The sequence below is a fragment of the Sphaerodactylus townsendi genome, linkage group LG01 (assembly GCF_021028975.2).
Source record: "Sphaerodactylus townsendi isolate TG3544 linkage group LG01, MPM_Stown_v2.3, whole genome shotgun sequence".
In the NCBI taxonomy this organism is placed as follows: Eukaryota; Metazoa; Chordata; class Lepidosauria; order Squamata; family Sphaerodactylidae; genus Sphaerodactylus; species Sphaerodactylus townsendi.
In genome coordinates this window covers 175,626,291-175,639,713 of record NC_059425.1, presented here as the reverse complement: position 1 = coordinate 175,639,713, position 13,423 = coordinate 175,626,291, and the positions used below count along the sequence as shown (strand labels likewise).

The 13,423-nt window shown below is 42.6% G+C and overlaps 1 protein-coding gene across 1 annotated transcript in view; it reads right to left on the bottom strand.

Moving 5' to 3' along the window:
• HDAC4 (histone deacetylase 4) overlaps positions 1-13,423 on the bottom strand; it is a 152,946-nt gene that overhangs the window by 77,957 nt on the left and 61,566 nt on the right. Inside the window, exons 4-7 of the mRNA XM_048506175.1 lie at positions 11,040-11,284; positions 6,769-6,960; positions 6,052-6,202; positions 1,144-1,264 (exon numbers count right to left, since the gene is read on the bottom strand). Of these exons, the coding sequence (XP_048362132.1) occupies positions 1,144-1,264; positions 6,052-6,202; positions 6,769-6,960; positions 11,040-11,284 (709 nt within the window). The remainder of the gene's footprint in view (positions 1-1,143; positions 1,265-6,051; positions 6,203-6,768; positions 6,961-11,039; positions 11,285-13,423) is intronic.

The following is a 13,423-nucleotide window of genomic DNA, read 5'->3' as shown; positions in this document are numbered from 1 at the left end:
CTGAACTAAACCTCACCAAACCCTGGTGATAGCATCAGGAGAGTCTCCCGAAACATCCCTGAAAATTTGGTGCTGCTAGCCTGAAAACTGTGCCCCCTGCAGGCCACAAAAGAAAAACCCACTAAAATACCCAAAAAACCCACGAACGAACCCTGCATTTTTGCTGCCCACCACAAGGGGGCGCCCTGGGCAACTGCCCACCTTGCCCAATGGGCATTACGCCCCTGCTGCCCCACCATTCCCAGGAGAGCTCTATGGTGGTGTGGAAAGGCAAAAAACACAGCAAAGATTCCCAGCCACCAGAAAGCCCCCATTGGGCTTGATGGACTTAAAGCACCAAAATAGATGGTGAAAGTCCACAGTGCCTTGTGCCAGCGTAGATGTAGCAGTGGTCAAATAGAAGCTAACTAATGTCAGCTCCTCCCTCAGCCACACCCCCATAATGCACCCACTACTCTGGCAGTGATGGCAAGGGAAGAGGGACACTGGCATGACATTTTGCATCACGTTCAACCACCATGGAGGCCTCTACCCTTCAACCAGGGCAAGTGCCCCAGGGAGGGCAGATCCACTGGATCGGTCGCCATAGTGGCAGATCCCCCCCCCCTCTCTTTGGATGGGGCTGTTTGATAGATAAAGCATAAAACATCTTGCACCTAAAGCCATGCCCGTTAAGGAAAAGCAGAAAACACTTTTGTAAATTGTCACCAGTGCTAACTATATCCCAGAGGCTCACGGGGAAATGTGGGGTCACGTGTCCCCAGGTGCATGCCAGCTGGTCACGTGGGGGGCAGGGAATCACTCTCCCCATACCCCTCTCCCCTTGGGCCTGCCCAGACAGGCTGCTCCTTCAGCTGGCAGAGGCTCTCTGGCCGAAAGAGCAGCCTAGCGGGACGGGGCCGAGGGGCGGCTCGTGGCAGGCTCCCGCTGGTTAAGGTAAGTGGGGCGCAGGGGTGGCGGAGGTGGGGGTGGCTGGAGCAGGGGGCCATTTCCACCCACGCCTCTGCTACATCCTATCGTAACAAGGCAGGTAGAAACATTTATATTACATTCTCAAGGCAAATTACAACATTATACAACTACCTAATGCTAATATCTTAGCAAAAATTATGCAAAATCCAGGACTGAAAAAGGGCTGCTTACCCATACCAGAAACGAGGATCATTGGAAATGCAATGGTTCAGATTCCGCTGGGCTAAAGCTTTTTTTTTATTCAAAACAAACTCTTGTAACTTCATTTTTACCTCTGTGCTTGCCACTGCACCTAAAACACCAAACCAAACCAAAATAAAACCAGCCCATTAATGTGACATTTACTTCAGACTTAGAAAAAAGGTTGTCTAAAGCTTTCAATTAAACCTTTCCAATATAAATGATATAAACAAAGAACTATTCTTTTTTCATGAGGACAGACACACAATTACGCTGAGACTTAGAAATGGAAATTTAATCAGAGATTTATCTTTTTCTATAATGGGTGGAGAGGATGAATATGATTTTATACACAATTATGTTTAGATTCAAAACACTTACGTAAGCTATTCTAGCCTTTCTTAAACAAAGGGATTTAAGAACAGACTTTTTACAATGCTTAGGGTTTCTTTAAAGTCACATCTGTAGGCAAAGGTTGCAATGAAAGGCTCATGTGTAGATATTGTTTTGAAAAGTTTTCCAAATAATGAACTTTATTCACAATGTGTTTAAAATGGATCTACATAATATTTCAATTCACCATCAATGTTTTATCAAACCAAAAATCTGACTTTTAAGTAAATCACATGTTTTCAGTGTCTAGAATTACATTTCCAAAACAATGATTTGAATAACTATTTCCTTCAGAAGATAGCAGCCTATTTATGTGTCCATAAATTCCTAAGCTGTGACTCTGATGAAGCAATAAATAGGAAAAAGTTGACGTCCCAAGGATTTCCTTTCTGCTCTAATGAAGAAAAAGCATTGGAAATGGTTAGTATCTATGTAGGCATTTACAGAAGATAACATTAGGACGCAAGGATCAGTATTCTCTCCTAAGACTGAGATATAACTTTAATTTGGAGAAAATTATGGAAGTCTTAAGGGGCTTATAACTTGCTCTTAAAGGCAATGTCATGGTTACAGACCAGTACATCAAGTAAAAAAAGACCTCATAGTAAACACGAGTAACAGAAAGAAAAATCCACAGTGAATTACGTGTTCAGCTTAGAATCCTATCTTGAGCAGCCTACAAACTGTTATTGCATTAAAGGGGACCTCTTAAAATAAACTGCACTTCAATCAGTAGAAAACTAATTTCTGGGGGAAAACTAACAGGAGCCGGGGAGTCTCTGGTTCCAGATAATTCATATGCAAGGAATAGGGCAGAAAACTAGTAGTATTGGTGGGAAAGGAACAGAACCTGACAACGAGAGCAGGACAATAAAGAGGGGCACTTGAAGAACTCCAAGGGCTGAGGGAGACAGTAATTCTTCAGAGAGAAAAATGAGGGACAGGTGTCTATTCAACCTGTGACTGAAGACTCCAAACCAAAATGGAGGAACTGAAGTGATTGGTCCTAAGCAATTTAGATATAGAAGATACCTTAGAACCAGATAGACTGGAAAAATCCATGGGATACAGTTATGTCTGGATATAAATTGCGTACAGATGCCTTCCCAATTTAAAACAGCTTTTCACCAACATTATCGATCACCCAGCAGAGATAAAAATGTAGGAACCAAACCCTTAACAGACTGAGATGGCAACTTTGTCTACGTAACACTCGCGCAATATTGGTATAGGACCTAATGTCATCAGATACAGAATCCTGGGCTCATTCACTTGCATTTAATGTGTGTCATCACATGTATGTCATCACAACCCATCTAATGTGTCTCTGTATGAGAGAATGTGTCACTCTCTGTGTGACAGAATCAATGAACACAAGGTGGACAAAAGAAATCACAAAATCCAGAAAACAGCAGGGGAGTAATATTAATCTTCCTGGACACACTACTACAGGCCTGAAAGTCACTTTTCCATAGAAGGGAATATACAGTGTGAAAGAGGAGAAATAGAACTCATCAAGAAATTAAGCACTATGTGTCATCCTAACTTAAACAGAACTTACTCACTACCATCAACGATAGTTCTACAGGACCCCACTGTTTAGAAATTTGTTCTTAGCAAATTTTATCAGATTATGGCCTCAATTATTTCCCTCAGCATTAATTGTGTTTAACTGCTGATTATGATGAAACAGTCAATTCAACAGAAACATGGCTTTTTCACACATGCACTCTATACATTCTCAGTGACATATCTACTTCTCAGCTCTGACTTCAGTGAGGGTGATGTTCAAGCATATCTTGTTGGTTAGAGTTTTTAGAAATCTAATTTATTACATTACATTCAAGATCATGGATATCAATTTCTTATTTATAATATCTTTTGCACATTCCTGTGTGAGTTGTGTATCTTAAAAAATTTTTTGACATGTAATTGTATCGCTTTTGTAACTTTATATTTTTATATATATGTAAGCCGCCTCAAGCCCCTCGGGAGATTGGCGGGATATAAATGTAAAATATAAATAAGAACATAAGAACATAAGAACTAGCCTGTTGGATCAGACCAGAATCCATCTAGTCCAGCACTCTGCTACTCGCAGTGGCCCACCAGGTGCCATTGGGAGCTCACGTGCAGGATGTGAAAGCAATGGCCTTCTGTGGCTGTTGCTCCCGATCACCTGGTCTGTTAAGGCATTTGCAATCTGAGATCAAGGAGGATCAAGATTGGTAGCCATAAATCGGCTTCTCCTCCATAAATCTGTCCAAGCCCTTTTTAAAGCTGTCCAGGTTAGTGGCCATCACCACCTCCTGTGGCAGCATATTCCAAACAACAATTACACGTTGTATGAAGAAGTGTTTCCTTTTATTAGTCCTAATTCTTCCCCCCAGCATTTTCAATGAATGCCCCCTGGTTCTAGTATTGTGAGAAAGAGAGAAAAATTTCTCTCTGTCAACATTTTCTACCCCATGCATAATTTTATAGACTTCAATCATATCCCCCCTCAGACGTCTCCTCTCCAAACTAAAGAGTCCCAAACGCTGCAGCCTCTCCTCATAGGGAAGGTGCTCCAATCCGTCAATCATCCTCGTTGCCCTTCTCTGCACTTTTTCTATCTCTTCAATATCCTTTTTGAGATGTGGCGACCAGAACTGAACACAGTACTCCAAGTGCAGTCGTACCTCGGCTTTATATAAGGGCATGACAATCCTTGCAGTTTTATTATCAACTCCTTTCCTAATTATCCCCAGCATAGAGTTTGCCTTTTTCACAGCTGCCATGCATTGAGTTGACATTCCCATGGAACTATCAACTAAGACGCCCAAATCCCTTTCCTGGTCTGTGACTGATAGTATTGACTGATACATTGAAATGAGGAAAGCACTGAGTGATTATTTGCTGGAAATGCAAGGTTTTCACATTTGTCCTACAATAGATAATAATTTTTTTATTTTCCATTACAGTCTGAAGCTTGAGCCCCATAAGTTGTGACTGCCAGAGACAGCACTCACTCATCACTCAGTACTGTGACTGAGTTGTGTGTTGCTAAAATTCAAGAGATAGGATGAGTTTCAATTGCTTGACCCCTCACAAGTGGGTCTCTGAGACTGGCACACAAAAGTACCACCAAGTGTCAAAGGATGCCTGCAGGATTAACAACTCAAACTGGGGAAACAATAAAAGGCAAAAAGGAGAATAAAACAATATTGTAATGTCCTTGCAATGGTAACCCCGGATATGGAATTCTTTGTATACTTTTGGTCACCATATCTCAAAAGGATACTGCAGAATGGGAAAAGTACGTAAGAAGGCAACCAGGATCATCCAGGGGTCGGAGCACCTTTCCTATAATAAAAAGTTGAAGAGTCTGGGACGTTTCAGCTTAGAAATAACATAGACAGGGTCTTATATTAATTTTTGCTCCAAAAGATGTGTTAGGGCTTATTTTAAGGGGATGTCTTATTTTCCCCCCATGATTTTGTGCCCCCCACATGACCACATCAGCTGCACCGGGGAATCTGTAACTAGGGCTTATTTTTGGAGTATGCCTTATATTTCAAGCATCCTCCAAAAATCCTGACAAATCATGCTAGGTCTTATTTTCGGAGTAGGGCTTATTTTTGGGGAAACAGGGTAAGAGGATAAGGGGATACAGAAATGTAGAAAACTATGTATAGGGTTGAGAAATAAGATATAGAAAGTTTTTCCTCCCTTGATCATAACAGTAGGCCTCAGAGCACCCAATGTGCTTCGATGGGCAATAGGGATAGGACACACAAGAGAAAACCTCAATAGGTTTTAAATTGTGGGATTCACTACCAGTGAGGGCCAGAGAATAGTTTGCTAAAACGGGCTACACAGATTCCTGGAGGATAGGTCCATAAATGGGTATTAGACATAGATGCAGGCAAGGGCAAAACCACTCTGAATGTCTCTAGCTTTGAAAACCCCATGGGGTCACCATAGTCTGCTGTGACTTAACGGTACTTTCCCCCATCAAGTAAAGGGATCCTGTAGATCAATTGTTTGGACACTGCATTCAAAAATGGTAGTCAAGATAGACAACTGGTCTAATCCACCATTATTATTCTTATGTTCTTAAGGTGATCTTCTATTTTAAGTATGTTTTGATTGTTCTGTTTGCAGTGTATCACTGTTACTGGATTGACTTGAATATTTCCAGTTTTGATTCTCACTAGTCGTGTGTTTTATTCCTTTATTTTTCTTTTATTCTTTTAGCTTTTCAGCTGCAAAGATGTTAGAATTAGTGGTGGTGGTTAGAAATAATTAGAAAATCTGGCCATTAAAATATTTAAACTCTAAATGCTGAAAAATTATCCTGGCTCCCCAATTTGGGGGCCAGCTCCTACAGCCAAAGTGAACGTGACAAGGTACCTTCCATTTCTCGTTATGGCAGGATAATTCAAGCATGCTACTGTAAACAACTGTCATACAATTATAACGTGATCACATCTTACCGTCACACAGGCCTACTGAGCTACTTACTTTCTTTTCCTTTCTCTTTGTTTTTCAGCTGCAGTAGTTTCTGCTCTCTGTGCTGCTTCTCCAGCTCTTGCTCCTGCCGATGCTGTTCTAACTTTCTCTGGTGTTCCAAGAGCTCCTGCTGATGCTTCATTGCCAGAATCTCCTGCTGCTGCTGTTGGGCCAGGAGAAGGACGGGGGAAGGGAAAATAAAGGCTCATGATTGTTTACCTTTTCAACACCCCAGCAGCCATCTCCTAGGCAAATGGATACAGGCAGTGGAATGAATAAACTTGATGTAGAAAATTTTGTAAAAGTCAGAACTGGCCTAATGGAAAAGGACAGGGAACTAATGGCTTGACACTCTGTGCTAAATGCTTCTGAAGTTACTTTTGACAAATGTTTTCACAACCCAGTTCTGCATCTTAAGCAAGATACTTATTAATAAACACACTACTATTAGATGCATTTAAGGCTCCAAAATAAAACAGTTTTAGGAAAAAAACTGTATTACAGCATTTTCATGACACAAATCTAATGGCAAAAGGCTGTGTGCATTTGAGGATACCATTTTAACAATGCCCTGGGCATATATCGGTAATACATGGAAAAAAACTGGAATAAAGAATGTCTGGTACTTTACAGAACCCCGCTCTACCTGGCTCTATAGGTGGTGATTATAGTAATTCCCTGAAGGTGAGTAAAGTGGTTGATCTATTCTTTCTGTTATACATCCCTTACCCTCATTCGTTGATGGGGGCCTTGGCAGAGATGTTGACCATCCTGATGAATACATGATGGCCCTTGATTTTGGACTGGAAGGATAAGCGCGCTTTCCTGATGGCCCTGATTTCCAGGGCGCTGATATTCACTCTCTTTTCTACTTGCGTCCAGATGCCTTGGGAAGGGAGATCGTGCAGGGAGGCTCTCCAGCTGGAAAGACAAGCATCCATAAATATTTGTATGATGTCCTCCTGAATATAAGGTTGTTCTTATCTCAGTTTGCTGGTGTTTGTCCACCAATTCATGCTTTGTCTCCCAGGTAATGGCAAGCCTAATTTCTTGTTCTCTTCTGCATGATCGCCAACTAATACGGATGAAGGAACCACTGAAGCGGCCTGGAGTGGAACAGTGCCCATAGAACAGAACCTATGCACTCTATCATAAGACGACCAACACAAACTGGGCAGACATGACCCTGGCTGTCTCCTTGGCTGGAGTCAGAATTCTGACGACCTTGTCCTCCAGAAGTAATAGCATGTTCTATTGGGTGTCTATAATAACCCCTAGGTGTTATAGCCTCTAGGAAGGAATGAGGCTGCTCTTTTTTCAGTTGGTTAGACATCTGTGGGACTCCAGAATCTGAATGGTGCTGTTTGTATCCTTGATGGATTAGTTGAGGGAACAAATCAGGATGTTGTCCAGACAGGGATATATTTGGATGCCCTGTCTTCAAGCCAGCACCACCAATGTCACCAACACCTTAGAAAATACTTGTGTTTCTGAAGGCGGCTCAACCAAAAAGGCTCTGAGCTGCAAATGGAAGGTCTCAGTATGCAAAGCAAAGGAACCCACAAAGTCCTGGGTAGATGGGGATATGTAAGTAAGCTTCCATTAGATCACCAAAAATCATGACGGTCCCTGAATTTAGCACTGCAGTGATGGATCACAGAGCTTCCATGCGGAAGTGTTTGTGTGCCACGGACCTGTCAACATATTTGAGGTTGAGGATTCCTCTCCAGTCCCAATTTTTCTCAGGAGCCATAAAGAAGATGGAGTATATGCCCAAGTGCTGCTTGCACTAAGGGACTGGCTCTATTGCCCATACTTCCAGAAGATAGCTGATGGCTGTGATGGTTCTTAATTGCTTGTCTTTTCAAAGAGATCTGGGAGACAAGATGAAACAGTCTGGAGAGAAAGACTAACAAACTCCATGGCGTAGTAATATGGTCTGTTGAAGCCAATGGTCTGGTTATGATTATAGCCACTGAGTTAGAAACATTTGTTCCAATAAGAGGCTGGTGTCACAGTTTCCCTCACTTGGCTGATCTGTCAGATTGATCAGTGTGATAAGGATCGAATTGAGGTGATCTGTTGAAGCAGGAACCTCTCTGAAAATACTCTCTGGTGCTGAACCATGGAGGACTCCTCTAATTGGTTCTGGGCCATGACAGCTTGTATCAGTCATCCTTCCAAAGGCATCTAGGCATGGCCTTCTTCTTGCCTCCAGTCTTAACCAGGATCCTATCCAATCTGTCTCCAAATGGTCTGCCAACTTGAAAGGGGTAAGCCATCACTATACATTTGGAATGAAGGTCTGCCTGCCATGCTTTCAGCCTTATAGTGGCTGCTGCTGCCACCACTGATGTTGCTGCAAAGAGTCATGGTATCCAGTGAGCCATCTGCTAAGAAAGTGACAATCTTCAGGAGGCAGCTCACAACCTCCGTTGCCCGTCTGTCAACATTGGGATTAGCTGACTTCGTTTCCTGGCCCAAATTATTGAGGCTCTAGAGAAGAGAGCTACCACAGCTGCTCCTTTTATTGCTACCACGATGGCCTCAAGAGGCACTGTCTGCTTTTCTGTCTAGCAAGTCCTTTATGCATCCAATCCTATCCCATCCCATCCTCCGGTAATAAGTATGGATTGCAGTGATGCAATGGAAGCATGCACCAGTGTGAGGTTAATGAGTAACATCTCTTAGTGGTGTTAGGGAATTGCCTGTTGGACAAGGGTTTGGCCCATTATGTCCTTACCCATCCTAATCTGAGGATGGTATATATCAGTGATGGTGAAACTATGGCACGGGTGCCAAAGGTGGCACTCAGAGCCCTCTCTGTGGGCACACGCACACAGAGTTCATCATGTGGGGGTGGAAAATCACCCCCCTCCACTCACACACACACACATCTAGGCTGGCCTGGGCCACTGAGCATGATGTGTGCACACCACAGTGAGAAGCAGGACTCGGCTGGCGGGCTTCATGCTCCAGGTGGCTGCTGCCCGAGGGGGAGGTGGCGCAGAGGAGGCAGAGATGCTAGAGAGGCACAAAGCGGTGCGTGGGGGCCTTGCTGGACGCTAGAGCAGGCTGGCCCCTGCTCGAGTGGGTGGGGCGGAGGAAGAAGGAGCCAACTGTTTTTTTCTAAACTAAAACCTCAGCATTCAGGTTAAATTGCCGGGTTGGCACTTTGCAATAAATAAGTGGGGTTTGGGTTGCAATTTGGGCACTCAGTCTCAAAAAGGTTCACCATCACTGGTATATATTCTTTCCTGTCCTTCATTTCAGTTCGCGAAGTACTCAGCTAGCAGACTCCCATGCAAGAGGTATGAAGTGAGAAAATAAGTCCTGCCTCCCTGCGCAGTCAGTGGGAATTATCCATAATTCAAGATACTCTCACCTCAGAGTGGGAACCTGGTAGCCCAGGTACCTGTTTTCAATGCTCAGTCGTCAAGCACATGTTGTAATACAGAAAGAATCTTTGTATTTATGGCTGTCTCGTAATCTTTCTGATTAAGAAAAAGAACCAACAACGCATTTTATATTCCAGCCTCCGCCCAATGGTTCAGGATATTGTATATTGTCTGCCCTCCTCTATTTTATCATAACAATCCCTTGGGCTAAGCTTCGAACAGGTAGATTTATTTTTTGTTTCTTATGATGCAGTTGTGAGCCTTTTCATTTTGCCCATCTTCCTGGTAAATCTGTTTCTTTCAGATGATTTTTAATGGCTTTTTATACTACTTGCTTGCAAAAATAACATGAAGGCATAAGGGGGGGAAACTGGCACCAAGGTACAGGAAATGGTGCAAAAATACTGTCAAAGGATAAAGAAATTCCATATATAACAGCAGCAGAATCAAGATAAATTTACGTTTTTTTCGTAGCAGCACAGCTAGCGTCTTTCCCCAGTGTCGCCATCTTGGATCTCCGACGGGTAGGGTATCGATAAAGAAATTCAAACTATCATGCTCTCTGAGAGTCAGTGGGGCTATAAGATTTGGGAAAGCTTACTCAATCAGCCATGGCCTCCAATGGTTGAGAAGGTTATATTATTCTGACCAAATAATTTTAGAAAACATCTTTCCTTCCCCCTTTTTATTCTCAAAACAATTCTGTGAAGCAAGCTAGGTAGGCTGAAGCGTGACTGACCTTTTCATTTTGCCTGATGAAAGATCTCCAAGCAAGCTTCACAGTGCCCAGAAATTAAAAACCAGGTATCCCAGATCTTAGCAGTTTTCTTAACTGCTACACAACACTATTCCCAATTTCGTAAGGTGCGCACATCAGGGTCAACCCCCAATTAGTGCCATAAACAATTTGTGAAACTTCTGAAGATGCCAGCCACAGATGTAGGCGAAACATCAGGAGAAAATGCTACTAGAACATGACCATACAGCCCGGAAACCACACAGCACCCCAATTTCTGAACCACTGACAGGGTCTCCTAGTATTTCAACCAGTGAGGTAAAGAAAATGAGTAATTTTGTATTGGCTTCTTAGGCACACAGTACATTTGTCTCCTGCCTTTTGGACAACCAAGGTTCTCAAAGCTAGCAGAGGAAGGGAGGGAAGGAGTGAAAGAACATCTTGAAACATCTATGTTGAGGATCACTCTTCCCCTTCCTGTCTCACATGCTTTACAAAATTTGAGTGAGGCTAGAAGTGCAAGCTGTTGGGTATGAGCCAAAGGGCACTTGATCTTTTGGCTTTTAGCCTGTGGGATTCATAGCCTGTTGTCAATCTAGCCAACCAATGACTCCAAGACAGCCTCAGATGCACCTGTTCAGCTTTTTCGGTTTGTTTTATTTGCTATGCACTGGTTTATTCATAATATTTTCTTGCTGGAAGCCACTAGGGGCTTTTTGGAGAACGGCAGTATGAATGGTTAAATAAACAGATGCATCAACAAATTAGTCAAACCATTTAAGGCAAGTCAATCGCTGCTTTAAAATTCTGTTCCTAGGTTAACTGCACCTATTTTTGCTGCCCAAGTTTCAAGATACATCACTCACCTTTACATGTTCATGTAGCTGAGCTTCATGCTGACGAGACAGCTGATCGTGTTGTCTCTGGAATTCTGCTATGAGGATCTGTCTCTGGATCTGCTGTTTTTGTTTGAGGGCCAGAAGTTCCTGTTGGAGCTGCTGTTCTCGTAACGTAGGTTCTGTCACCGGCATGGAGAACTGATGGTCCAAGTGGAGATCCATGGGGACGACAGATGGTGCAACTTGCAAAGGTAGTGCTGTGGTCACATCAACTATAACATGGAAACAAGAAGGCCAAACCGCCTCCAATCAATAGTGAGCTGGTTTAAACGAGAACATCATATTATAACTCAAGTTTTAAAGGGCATTCCGGAATGGAGGTGACACCACATGCCACACAGAACTCTCCAGAATATTTCCTCAAAAACCACAAGGCAAGAAGAGCTGCTTATTTTGATAGAGTGCACACATGCTCACAGATAAGCAAGACTGAACATGATACATCTTCCTGCTTCTCATCTTAGGATAGATCATCTCTGTACAAACAGAAAGGGATTGGACATTCCGCTGAAAATACAGTACTTTCTTAAGCATATTGGTTTTTACAAATAATTTGAATAAAAATTGAGGTTGCAACTTTTAATTGAAAAAGAAAAGGAGGAGTTTGGAATTATACCATGCCTTTCTCTTCTGTAAGGAGACTCAAGGAGGCTTACAAACTCTTTTCCTCTCCCCAATCAGACAGCTTGTGAGGCAGGTGGGGCTGAGAGAGTTCTAAAGACTGTGACTAGCCCAATGTCACCCAGCAGGAATGTAGGAGTGGGGAAACAAAACTGGTTCACCAGATAAAAGTCTGCCACTTAGGTGGAGGATGGGGAACGAAACCCAGTCCACCTGCTCTTGACCACTATGCCATGATTGTGAAACCAACTAAAATTCTAGTCAAGTAATATTAATCATTAAGCAGAACAACATAGTGCACAAGTTTTTAGTCCTCCAGAACTCGTCATCAGGCTGAATGTCAAACTGCTAAAGAAAAGTGGAAGGCAAATATCTCTGAAGATTATAATTGAAAGCTCTTTTTGTCACCATCTTGCACAGGGGGCTTTCCTAATTTCAGTCACAGGTATGGCTTCTATCAGGGGGCACCACTGACATGATGGAAACAAGAAGCAAAAAACGGAAGCTACTCAACTGAAAACACAATTTGGTATGAGCTCCCCCCCCCCTTTGCTTTTTGATAGTCAGTTTGATAAACAGTTCGGAAGACCTTGAAAGCTTTCATACTGTCTTGCGTTATTTTGTTTAATTTTCATGTATGTATGAGTGTAAAAGTTGGACAACGAAGAATGCTGACAGGAAGAAAGCTGATTCCTGAACTGTGTTGTTGGAAGAATTTTACAGAGACCGTGGATTGCCAAAAATACAAGTAAGTAGGTCCTAGATCAAATCAAGCCTGAATTGTCCATAGAAGTTAAAGTTACTAAATGCATGCTATCATACTTTGGTCACATTATGAGCAGAGAAGACTCAGGGGAAAGGATAATAATGCAAGGAAAACTTGAAGGCAGCAGGAAAAGAGGAAGACCCACCATGAGACCGATTGACTCTATAATGTTAGTTATAAAGGAAGGATAAGGAAAGGAGGCCCTCAGTTTGCAAGACCTGAACGAGGCTGTTAATGATAGGATATTCTGGAGGACACTGATGCCTTGAGTTGGAAGTCAATTGACTTGCAAAGTATTACATGGCTTTTGCTTTTCATTTTGCTATGGACCAATGTGATGACCACTGTTGCTGTTTCTTTGGTCTTATGGCATTTGTTATCTCCAGAGACAGGGTGCTTGATAATAGTGGTAGCTAGAGATAACATCCAGATCAACTCTATTTTTTCATTATTATCTTATTTACAGAAAATAGATATATTGGTAAGAGGGAGAGGGAAACCACAAGGATTCACTGAGGGAGGCATTTCCTTCCCCCACCCACACATTTGCTATTTCCCTTTCCTGAAAACCCTCATCGTCTCTTTCCTTTTCCTGCATCCCTCTCTCCTTCCCATCCTCAAACCAATTTTATTTGCTCTATCCTCAGCTTTTGCTTTTTCCCTCCACCTGGCATCCTCTCCCTGGAAAAACCCTGTCCAAATTGTGTGGTAGCAGTTGCTGGGTTTAGCCAGTAGAATGGTAGGAAGAGGGCATTTCACGTTCTCCTTTATCACCCTCCCCACATTATTTCCTCCTTCTCTCAGCCCTCATACGCTCAACTTTCCTTGCTTCCTTTTCCCCATCCCACCAACCTACCTTTTGTCTGACTTGATCTTCAACTGCATTTATTTTATATATATTTCACCTTTCTTCCCAATAGGAACTGAAGGCATTCATTTCATTTCTTAAAGCTACAGGTCTCTA